The sequence below is a fragment of the Squalius cephalus genome (assembly GCF_949319135.1).
Source record: "Squalius cephalus genome assembly, chromosome: 1".
NCBI classification, from domain to species: Eukaryota; Metazoa; Chordata; class Actinopteri; order Cypriniformes; family Leuciscidae; genus Squalius; species Squalius cephalus.
Window position 1 is genome coordinate 50,814,756 of NC_137122.1, and position 11,801 is coordinate 50,826,556.

Here is an 11,801-nt window from a genome sequence, read left to right on the forward strand (position 1 = left end):
GTGTTTTCTAGCTCAGACCTTTAATCTCTACTCTCACTTCTGAAACAGTGTATATGATTTTAATAAAGTAATACAACTTTTTGGAAAGCGTCCAAGCAGTTTTATTACTCAAATTTATTAGTGCTGATAGGTTTATGCTCAGTCACTTTGAAATATCATCTTGACTCAGCAAGGTTCTCTCTCTTATAAACAATATGACAAACCAGTGTGATATGGGGTGTGGCGTCCACTCTGCATTCCATATAAAAAGCCTGATAGAGAGGCAGGTTGGGTGATATCATCAGACTGATCATCTTTGAACATGGCAACATTAAAGGCGTGTAGTGCTCTCGTGACCGGGGCCAACCGAGGCTTGGGTCTAGAAATGGTCAAGCAACTCCTGGAGGCCCTTTGCTCCCAAATTTTTGCTGCATGTCGTGACCCAGATGGGACCAATTCTGAGGTGAGTATTCAAGAGCTTAGGACAGAAGACATCTATAGAAATGTGCATTTTATCATTCACATTTTCTTTCTGATTCAGGCACTGAGAGAACTGGCCAAAAAACATCCAGGCGTTGTCACCATTGTGAAGCTTGGTAAATGTGGATTTGTCTTTTAGACTACATTTTACATTACAGTAATAGTTGTTTTCTGAGGTTAGAAATAACCTTTTTACAACTGATAATTTTTCTGCCGATATTAGATGTTGCTGATCCATGCAGTATCAAAGAATCTGTCAAGAAAGTGGGTTCTCTACTGGGCAAGAATGGTTTGAACCTGATCATAAATAATGCTGCAGTGTTACCACAAAAATCCATGTGGAGCACCACCGTTGAGGACATGATCCAAGCCTTCAACACCAACGTGATGGGGCCTTTATTTGTCATTAGGGTAATGGAAAGAGTTTTGGGGAATAAGACTAATCTAAAACAAGACTTGATTTCTTGCAATATCTAAAACACTTGGTTGTGAATGTCTTTAATCAGGAGTACCTGCCGTATCTGCGTGCAGCAGCTAAAGCCAGTGGCAAACCAGGGATGTCATGTGATAAAGCAGCTGTGATCAACATCTCCACAGATGCATCATCTATGGTCATCATGCCATCACTGCCAGAGCCGTTCCCGCTCTTCCCATACAGTATCAGCAAGGTACACAAGAAGACTATTTTGAGACAGGCAGGAAAATGTGGCTTGAAACTCGATTAAAATCAGATATTTGGAAATGTGTTTCAAAATCATCTATTCATTGACTTCTATTCTGCCTGAACATACGTTCTTATCAAACACTGTCCCAACTTATTGGAAACTGAAAAACAAATTAGAAGTGGTTGCAGTGTTAACAAACTTTGTCATGCATCTGTTTTCCTTTCAGGCAGGTCTAAACATGTTGACTGTGTATACTGCTAGGGACTTAAAGGCAGATGAGATCCTCTGCATTTCCATTCACCCAGGATACGTGAAAACAGACATGGGGGGAGATAAGGTAAATCTAGATTCAGTGATAAAGGTGATTTGATGTAATAGGGTGAATTTAATTTAACTAATTTTCTAGTTAAACTTTATGTTCCTCTGAAATGAAAACCTAGTTAGTAGATTGAAGATTTCACCATGCAGTTTTTTCATAAATGTGACTGTTATCCATTCTAGAACCCATTTCGGTTTGGGGTAATTTTGAGCACTTTAGAAATAAATGTTTGAGGTCTCTTAGAAGTACATTCTAAGAGTTTTAAGTTGAAATTTTGTTCATAATCATCTCTCAAAAGGAAATTAAAAATCAGCATGATGCGTCAATGCTTATATTCATCATTAAAATGACTCTGGAGTCTCAGAAACCATAAATGAGGCACAAAAGCACACAGGTGGTTTCTGTTTGACAACATTACACTATTTTAATTGCATGTTATTCTCTGTTTGTCCACCAGGCACATATCGACACCAGAACAAGTGTGGAGGGGATGATCCGTGTCTTTGGCAGCCTTACTGAGAAACAGCATGGTGGATTCATGGACTACACTGGAAAAACTATGCCCTGGTAAAACAGAAACACAAACCAGTCTTCCAACAAAGGGCTAATCCAGATGGCCTGTATTATCCATCATATAAAAAGTGATAAGCACAGTCATTAACTTTTATGACAGACACCATGGCAACTTGATTCTGTGCTCAATACAATAAAACTAACTAAACAAACAATACTGCAATATTGTCATTTTTGAGGGGAGGGAGGGGGTGTTTGGCCCGAGGTCATGGTGCAAAGGACCCTAGGTTGATTTTACTCTGAACCATCCCTTTAAATACTTGAAATTTGTTTTGCAGGTGAGGAAATGTTGTATATAGTTTTGCTTTTATTAGAAGATTTGTTTTGGAATTGTGGGTCTATTTGGGCGAGAAACTTAAGAAGAAAAACAAGTGATGTGTTTTGGCTAAACATTATCCACTGAGTTAAGATAAAGAACTGTTGCGGGGTGGGGAATTCAAGGCTAGCGGTTGGGTCGACACTGATAATGGGAACTTTATCTCTGAGAAAAAGTTGATAAAATAAGTTATTGTCAGTTTGTGTCATGAACGTAAACACCATGGGCTGACGACTACTATATAAAGAGTAGGCATACTTATCTTTGCTCAATCTCTCCAAGGAATGGTAAAGAGTTCTGGCCATTGAAAAAATTCTAGTGAGAGAACCGAGCCTGTCTTTAATGCTGCAACATACAAGGGTGGAAGCCTAAACTGGAACGCGAGCATGAGTCCACATCAGTGGAAGAAAATCTCAAAGTCACTGTAGTTAGTCTCAGTGACTAATGACCTAATAGAGGATAATACACTCTTAAAAATGTAGGTACCAAAAATGGGGTTTTCTAAGAACCATTCTCGGTTCTCCGAAGAATGTTACCGTTCTTAAAAGAATCATGCTTTTCTTAGTGTGAATAACATTTTACAAATCTAAAGAACCTTTTATCAGGGTTCTGTCACTTCGGCCTGGTTAATTCTTGTTTGGTGGCAGAGCCCTGACACTCCTTCGGTCTTTTCATTCTGAGTGTGCAGATCCGAGTTCACTTTCTTTCGTGTCCGTGGTGAGTTGATTTGTGTTCAGAGCGTGGTGTTTGGATCCCAGCACTTCAGTCTAGTTTGCTTTGGGTTCTGTATCGGGGTTCGGACATTCATAAATGTCCGTGTTTTCTGTTGTGAGTATGCGGTTTCAGGTTCGCTTGGACCGTACGCTCTTCTGTCCACGTGTGTATTGTGTTCGGCTTAGCACGTGATTCGTGTTTCCTTCAGCTGAGTTGTTTCTTCTTGTCTTGGGCCGTGTGGACACTCAGTCGGTGAGGGCTCTCTGGCTGCGTGTTCGTGTCATGTTTTGTTTGAGCACATGGCTTGTGATGGTGTTTGCTGACCATGTGCTCTTGTTTTTGTAATGTTTGTTGTGAGCACATGGCTTGTCATGTATGTTTCCTTGTGCCATGTGCTCTCCTGTCTATTGTCTAACCCTGCCCTTCTTGTTATTTGATTATTGGTTAATTTGCCCCACTTGTCCTTCCTCGTTTCCTGCTTTATTTGCTCTCCTACTTATTCTCCTTGTGTTTGCAGTCCTGTGCCAGTTTGTCATCGTATATACCCATAGTGTCCAGTCCTGCTCAGTCCTGTTGCCGTTGTTTGTTTTTAAATTACAAATAAAAAGCCTATTCTCATGCATCAAGTCCTCATCTCATCCCTTCACCCAACCTTGACACCTTTTGCGCAATGGAAAGATTCCATGGATGTTAAAGATTTTACATGGAACCATCAATTCCAATAAAGAATCTTTGTTTTTATGAGTGTAGTTAAGAGATTATTTTACATCGGAAAGGTAACTACTGGACAGGTATTTACTGGACAGCTCTGACGCAGAAGAAAATTACATCTGTTCTGTTTCTTTATTTATATAGCACTGTGTTAATACAACTTAAGTTGACCAAAGTGCTTTACAAAGTAGGCACAAAAGATAATACATCAAAATAGTAAAAATAAAAATTTAAAGCAAGTAGCACAATCATAAGATACAAACCATTTTTTAAATGCCAAAGAGAGTAGATAAGTTTTTAACTTGGACTTAAAAATGGCCAAAGTTGGCGCCATTCTAATAGCTAGTGGCAACTTACTCCACAGATTGAGAGAGGCCACAGCAAACGCACAATCACCCTTGTGTTTAGATCTAGTTCTGGGCACTGTTAAGAGAGCAAGATCACTGGATCTAAGTGATCTGGTGGGAACATGACTTACGAGGATGTCTGCAAGAATAAGATGGAGTGGTGGACTTGAATACCAAGACCAAAAGTTTGAACTCGATTCTATATCTTATAGCCAATGCAACGAGGCAAGAATGGGAGTAATATGTTCATATTTGAACACAGCAAGATAGCTGTTGAACGATCACCAGGAGGCACTGTTCCAAACTGCCACTCTCACAGGGCAGATCTTAAGTGGCCCTGGATTGTTCCCATTTATATTTGCCCCCGGACAAAAAAAAGGGAACATCCTCTCAGTAAAGTGGTCATTAAATGTGTAGATGGGTGTGACATCCACTGGGTCAAAGAAGCTGACCTCTCCAGCACCATAGTCGATCTTCACGCGAACCCTCTCCAGGTGTCCCTTCAGCATGAGTGGTGTGTGCGGGGTGGTCATGGCCGTGTACTTCCCATCAGAGAGAGCGATGGTCCAGAATCCTCCTTCTGGACAGCCAGAGATTTTGCCTTTCCTGGCTATGGATTCTTTAACCACACCAATAACCCAGTCATTATTTTGGCCCACGTCCACCTCCCAGGAATGGCATCCGGAGGTGAAACCCTTGGAGCCCAGTACAAAAACAAAGTGGTCGAAGCGCTCAGGGTTATCAGGCAGCTGTTTCATCACCCCCGTGTTGGACACACTTGTTAGATTCTTGCTAAGAGACAAACAGGGGTAGGCTGTGTTGGGGTCCAACGTCACTGGAGCTAAGTGGTGGAGAAAGTGGGAAGACATTATAACAAATTTATATATATATATAAATCTTTAACAGTGTTAAAAAAATATTTGACCTTAAATGTCATTCAAGCATGTAACTTTTTCAGTGTGAAATACTTTCTGCAACTAGCCATTTGTAGTTTTTTTTTTTTTTTGCCATTTGTTTGGACATCCTCACAGCTCAACCAATAGCGTGAGTTATGGGGCGGGGATATCTGGTTGTTTGACCAATGGCAGAAGGGTGCAGTGTTCTGGAAACCTTTTTGATTATACATTTTTGCAATTCTATTTGGTGACGCTATGAGTAATTAAATCCATTAGTAATTACACACTTCAGCTTTAAGGATGCATAAATAAAATGGAATTAAATTCTTAGAAATTCTGCTGTAAGTGTAGATATTAATAAATATAATTTAATAGATACTACATTTAATTTCTATGTATTCTACAAATTTCCAGAAACTTTAGAAGATATTAATAGTCAGTTTTGGCAATGACACCTACATAAATGTTTTATATTCATTCTATACATATTGAAATATGTTAACATACTGCAATATACAAATATATTTTGTATAATTTTCTTTTTATGTACCATATTTCTCAGAATGCTCTTATTTAGTTCAAAGTGGAGCCAAACAACATGACGCAGATTTACAAGATGGAAAACATTTTTTTCTCCCTTCATTTGTTGAACAAACCAACTTTGAACTTTGAATTTCTTTGAACTGCTGTAATTTCCTCTTCCTGTCCTTGCTTTTCAACCTGAGAGACGTTCAATTCAGATTCCGACTCGTGAATTGAAAGGAAACCCGTTCTGAAACCCTGAATGTTTACACAAGCTCATCCAGCTCTATAATAACCGAGCACTCACTGAATTCCACCAGACTCTGCATTTTTTCCCACACTCCGAACTTCAGGGAGGTCATGTGCTCCGCAACATCGATTAGAGATTTGGGGATGGTTTCTGGTTCGTGAAATGTTATCTGAGCTCTGTAATGACATTAAGTCAGATTAGTTGTGATGGATTTTATGCAAACAAAACGATCAAATACTTTCAAATGTGCAGTGTATGATTACCTCATTTTGACATTCTTGTAGTTCTGTGGGGAAAATGTAAATCAGTTACTTGAGCTAATATTTATACAAAATTGACAAGATTAGTTAACATTCCAAACACAGCAGATTACCTGTAAAAAGAGGCTGTCATCTCCAGCAATCTCATTTTCAATGGCCATGACAGCCTGTGAAAAGGTGAGTATATCACGAGTGATTAAGTCAGTTTTTTTCTTCATCGTCTGCTTCTTTGTCTCTGCTTCTTCTGCCAGAACAGCAATCCTTGCAGCTTCCTCCTTCAAAAGAAATTTTTGAAGCTCTGCAAACTCCTCGTGAATTTGTTTCTCTGTCTGTTCCCTTTGGTTCTATGTGAACCCAACATAAAAAAAGGTAATGCACTGAGTAATGGAGGTCTCTGTTGATGGTTAGTGTATCATATGATGTTTGTAAGTCTGGAACTTTCTCAGTTGATACCTTGATGTGGACTGTTATGTCATCACATTCTTGTTTGGCCTCATAGAGGAGTCTTAGACTTTTCTTAAGTGGGATGACAATCTGCCGCATTTCCTCCTGGAGAAAGAAAAATGTACATCTCACTCGACTTTAAAACAACTCTATGGCCCTGTTTACACTTGGTATTAAGACGCGTTTTGGTCGGTCGGTTCACAAGTAGACAAGGGAAACACATTCTTGTTTACACCTGGTGTTTAAATCTGTATCTTTTGTAAAGGTATGGTTCTTACAGATCTTATGAATATGAACACGACAGAAGACGACGGGAAAACACACGGAGAGCAGCAGCTTTCGTTTCTTCCCTGACAGCTGCAAGACAGTGCCGAACGCGGTGAGTGTGCGTTAGAAATCAGGAATGGTGAGAGAACGTTGTGCTTGGATTCATTTTCATCTTCAAACCAAACTTGGGTCTTCAGCCAACAAAGTTTAAATCCAGACTGACTAGAGCGCTTCCCATAATCTTTATGCAGTAGGCGGAGAGAAGGCAGTGTTTTGATAGCCTGGCTAACGTCAGACCTCGTCTCATTGAGACGTGGTCTGGGAACCACATGTTCATTTTCTCGTATTTGAGGCGTGGTTTACCAATGCCCAGAGCCGTTTATTGGGCGCTACGAATGTCTATCAAATGCGCCTGTACGTAGCTCATAGCCAATCATTTCAATTATACCAGATGACGTATGTAGAGCATAGACAGTAGGTGTAGAGCGACAGAAATTCGACGAGGAAGAAGACGATGGCTGAAGAAGACTAAACTACTTAGAACACTATCTAAGGCTGCATCGAAAGGCAACTTCGCGTCTGATGCCATGTTGGATCCATAGATATAAACAAACTGCTTCGGTGTGTCGCATAGACGTCGTCATCGTCTTGCTGCTCCCTCCCCGTTCTGTGATTGGTTCCCTTTTTGAGGGGAAAATCTGGTCCTTGGTATCCAGGCTGCCTAGCAGCGTGAATAAAATCGCGCTGCGCTCAAGGCAGCATGGGGAAACCCAGGCTAGTGTTTTGAGGCTGTTTGACAGCATTCGACCACATGAGCGTTTACACTACGAAACCAATCCGGTTGAATTTGGTTTCAACAACCTCTGGAAGTGGTCGAAAGTGGACAAGCTCAAAACGTTTTAGACCCCGTTTACACTTGTATTTAGCGTCGTCCACTTGTGATCTGATCGACCAAAACACATTCTAATACCAGGTGTAAACAGAGCCTAGGACAGTTCGTAAATGTAAACAAGTTGCACCCTAAAAGCAATTTCTGATTTTTTTTATATATATATATATATACACACACATACATATACATATATATATAAAAGTATATTCACTATTAATGTCATTACAGGTCAAAACAGTATTGACCTCAGTTTTTTAAATTCCAAGATATTATCAAGTTTTCTATGGTCGTGGAAAATTACTCATATTTACTGCATTCCACAATATTTTCAGTTAAGCAAGGTAAATCTGTATCCTACCATTGATATTTAAAAAAGAATCACATTGCTTTCCTGACAATTAAGCACATTTTTCCCCAAATTATCATTACCACAATGTGAAACCTATATTATATTTAATATATGATATTAGTTCAATTGCATTGATACATCCTAATAGTATTTATTATGCTTACTTTAATTTGTGCAAAAAAAATATTTATTGTATTGCAATAATGAGAATTGAGAATAAAGATAATTATGGAAGTAAAATAATGCCAAATGTTTTTACAGCAAAAAAGCTTGTTGAATTGATTGAAAAGATGCATTGCATTAACCTAGATGCATTTTAATCCATTGTATTTTTAGGGCTTGCATTTTTAGAAGCTGAAATTCAACATGGTCGTATGTTTAAGGTGTGAATTTTTTTGTAAGTTTCATTATTAAAAATTAAATAATCCATAATCACCTTTCCGATTTCACTTCCAAAATATTAATTCTGTTTAAAAATACATCCTGTAATATTCGACATAGTTGACAAAGACCAGCAACAGCAGAGAGAGTCTTTCATTTCATTCACAAAAACAGATTTACAGAAATGGAGTGTGTGTGTTATGATTATCAGTGCCAGTATATATGCGGAAAAGATGATAAAGACAAAAGCTGCATTTAAGTTTAATTCAATGTCTTCATGGTTACTTTTGTACATGTAAGCAGATTTCTCTACCGTGAATGAGATTATGATGTTATTCCCCGATGCTGATGTACAGATCAAACGTTAAAACTGAGGTAGACATATATTTCTCTGGTTGTTTAGTTTCCATAACTCTGTGCTGCAGAGGATTCCCTCAATATGTCATACTCCAGGATTCCCTTGCCATCAGGACAAATTGATGGACTAATACAGTGATATAAAAGACCAATCGCACCTTATTGGGGATGTAGCGGTACTATATAGGCTACAGGCAAACAGATGGACTCAGAATATGAACTAACGCACAAAGTTTGACGCTAAGCATTTCCCAGTGAAATACTGGGATAAAGTTGGCTTGACATTGGACGTTCGATATTTCGCAAATTTAGGGACCGTCTCTAAATTATTCATACGACATTGGTACACGTTTCTAGCTTCAATAGCATTTGAAGAGAACAACTTAAAGTCATAAACCAACTGTAAAGTGTTCATGTAGGTGTCAGGCATGATGCAGATTCTTGATATTTAATAAAATAAATTGTCACTTAATGTATATAAAACATAATATAAATGACTCTCGCTACCTTTCTTTCTTTATTTATGGCTCTCTCTACTTGTTGCTTTGGTCTTTGTCAACACGCACTTGCACCCCCTGCTGGTGAGCAAACTAACAGCAGATGGAGATTATGCATCGGTACTCTACTGCTATTCCTGCGGTTCCTGGGTGTGAAATGTTGAATTTGAACCTGAATTTGAATTTGTGGAAGTGAAATAAAATGGACTGAAAAATACCTGTCGAATATTCCAGGTTGTATTTTTAAACAGAATTAATGATTTGGAAGTGAAATATGAAAGGTGAATATGGATAATTGAATTTTTAATAATGAAAATGTGTGTGAAATGTTATGAATTGAAATATTCACAGCTTAAATATACGGCAATGTTGAATTTCATCCCATAAGAGTGCAAGCCCTAAAAATGCAATGCATTAAAATGCAAGCACGTTTTTTTCAGTTGGTGCAATTCAACAAGATTTTTGTTTCAAAAACATTTGCCATTAATTTTCTAAAAAATCTCAAATTAAATAAATAAAACATCTGGATGCATTATGGTAATGAGAATATGGATGGTAAATACAATAGACATAATGCCACAATGCAAAAAATAAAACAACTGCTTAAAACTAAGAAATATTCTTGGAAATATGATCACCTTGAGATCGTTTGCTGCCTCTTCCAAAGGACACACACTGTGACCTTGATGTTTCTTGGACGTGTGACAAACACAGCAGAGAACCTCTTCATCCTCTTGGCAGAACAGTTTGAGTCCCTCCCCGTGAGTGGCACAAAGAGCCTCCGATTTGGACGTCCCGTTGGCGGCATTTGAGCCAGCTCTCGCAGACGCTTGTCCTTTCTGCTCCTGTATGATGGCGTCGCACACGTTCTTCAGCGCCAGGCTCACGGTGGGCTCCGTCAGAGAGCTCTTCCTCCTGCACACTGGACATTCCCTCTTGGCCGCTTTCCTGCTCCAGAACTGACGAAGGCAGATCCGGCAGAAACTGTGGCTGCACTTAAGGACCACGGGATCGGTGAAGATCTCGCAGCAGACCGGACAGGAGAGCTCATCCTCTAAAGGCGACTTCGAGTGAGACGACGAAGCTCTCGGGCGCAGAACTGGGATGTTTTTAAGGGATGGAAGGGTGTTTGCTCTTCCAGGTTGAGAGGAAGCCCTTGGTCTCAAGGGCATGGCTGTGTGGTGTTGCTGGAGTGAAGTCCAGTCGCTTTTGATGCGGAAACCCTGATGAGCTGAAGCTGCACCTGCAGTGTTTGTTGCCAGTCTTTCAGCTAGATCACAAGACTCCCACAAACACACACCCGTCCCAAGAACGAGACCGCCCTTCGCCAATAATTACCTTTTATAGTGCTGTGACTATCCATAACTTAAATTACCATCACAAAATTCTCAGAAGTCAAGTCTTTGACCACACCTTATCCACTTGAACGCTTTTTTTTTCTTTTTTTTTTACGGTAGTCTAATATGTTTTCTTTGTAGATTACTGGATCAACTGGTGCTTGAGGGGAAAACAAGCTTTGCCATTGATCCGTGAAATGTTTGGTGTAAGCATTATTTGTTTTGGGAACTCAAAGGCAGTGTGAGGGGTTGGAAGAGAGCAAACTCTTTCCGAATGCTGCAGGGACATTTACGCAAAGTTACTTGTGTGGAAAAACACAAATTGCCACAGGAGTGCAGAACATTGCAAAAATGTGTTTCTCTCATGGGGGATAGTTCGCCCAAAATTGAAATGTGTCATTATTTACTCACCCTCATGTCGTTCCAAACCCATAAGACTTTAATTTATCTTCAGAACACAAATAAAGGCCTTTTTCAAAAGGCGTCGTTCATTCTGACGCTTCAAAATGTTCATAAAGAGATGGTAAAATTATAAATACATATGAACCGAGTGGTTTAGTCCAAATTTTCTGAAGAGACACGATCACTTTATATGATGAATAGAATGAATTTAGGCTTTTATTCACATTTAAACATTGATCAATTCACACATCAGTTGTGGTAAACGGAAGAACCAATGAGGATCATTCTCATGTTACGCAGCATGTTTGAGCTTCTGCAAGAACCAATGAGGATCATTCTCATGTTACGCAGCATGTTTGAGCTTCTGCAAGAACCAATGAGGATCATTCTCATGTTACGCAGCATGTTTGAGCTTCATCAAGAACCAATGAGGTTCATTCTCGTGTTACGCAGCACATTTGAGCTTCAGCAAGAACCAATGAGGTTCATTCTAGTGTTACACAGCACATTTGAGCTTCAGCGAGAACCAATGAGGTTCATTCTCGTGTTACGCAGCACGTTTGAGCTTCCACAAGAACCAATGAGGTTCATTCTAGTGTTACACAGCACATTTGAGCTTCAGCGAGAACCAATGAGGTTCATTCTCGTGTTACGCAGCACTTTTGAGCTTCATCAAGAACCAATGAGGTTCATTCTCGTGTTACGCAGCACATTTGAGCTTCAGCAAGAGGTTTGTTCTCATGCATCAAGCAGGTTCTGTTGAGCTTTTGTGTTCACTGATCAATGTTTAAATGTGAATAAAAACCTAAATTCAATCTATTCATCATATAAAGCGATCGTGTC

General features: G+C 39.4%; 2 protein-coding genes across 2 annotated transcripts; one reads left to right on the forward strand and one right to left on the reverse strand.

Moving 5' to 3' along the window:
• The first annotated feature begins 271 nt into the window (after nt 1–271).
• On the forward strand, nt 272–2,161 carry LOC307159881 (C-signal-like). The gene is made up of 6 exons (XM_079873580.1): nt 272–442; nt 521–575; nt 683–870; nt 966–1,127; nt 1,351–1,461; nt 1,901–2,161. The coding sequence occupies exons 1-6, from the start codon at nt 302–304 to the stop codon at nt 2,012–2,014; spliced, it is 771 nt and encodes a 256-aa protein (XP_079729706.1). The 5' UTR covers nt 272–301; the 3' UTR covers nt 2,015–2,161.
• A 1,704-nt stretch (nt 2,162–3,865) lies between these two features.
• On the reverse strand, nt 3,866–10,503 carry LOC307171958 (E3 ubiquitin-protein ligase TRIM39-like). The gene is made up of 6 exons (XM_079893919.1): nt 9,858–10,503; nt 6,486–6,581; nt 6,146–6,376; nt 6,036–6,058; nt 5,830–5,948; nt 3,866–4,945 (listed from the first exon to the last, which is right to left on the reverse strand). Exons 1-6 carry the CDS (start codon nt 10,389–10,391, stop codon nt 4,386–4,388), a joined length of 1,563 nt encoding a protein of 520 aa, XP_079750045.1. The 5' UTR covers nt 10,392–10,503; the 3' UTR covers nt 3,866–4,385.
• Between the last annotated feature and the right edge of the window lie 1,298 nt (nt 10,504–11,801).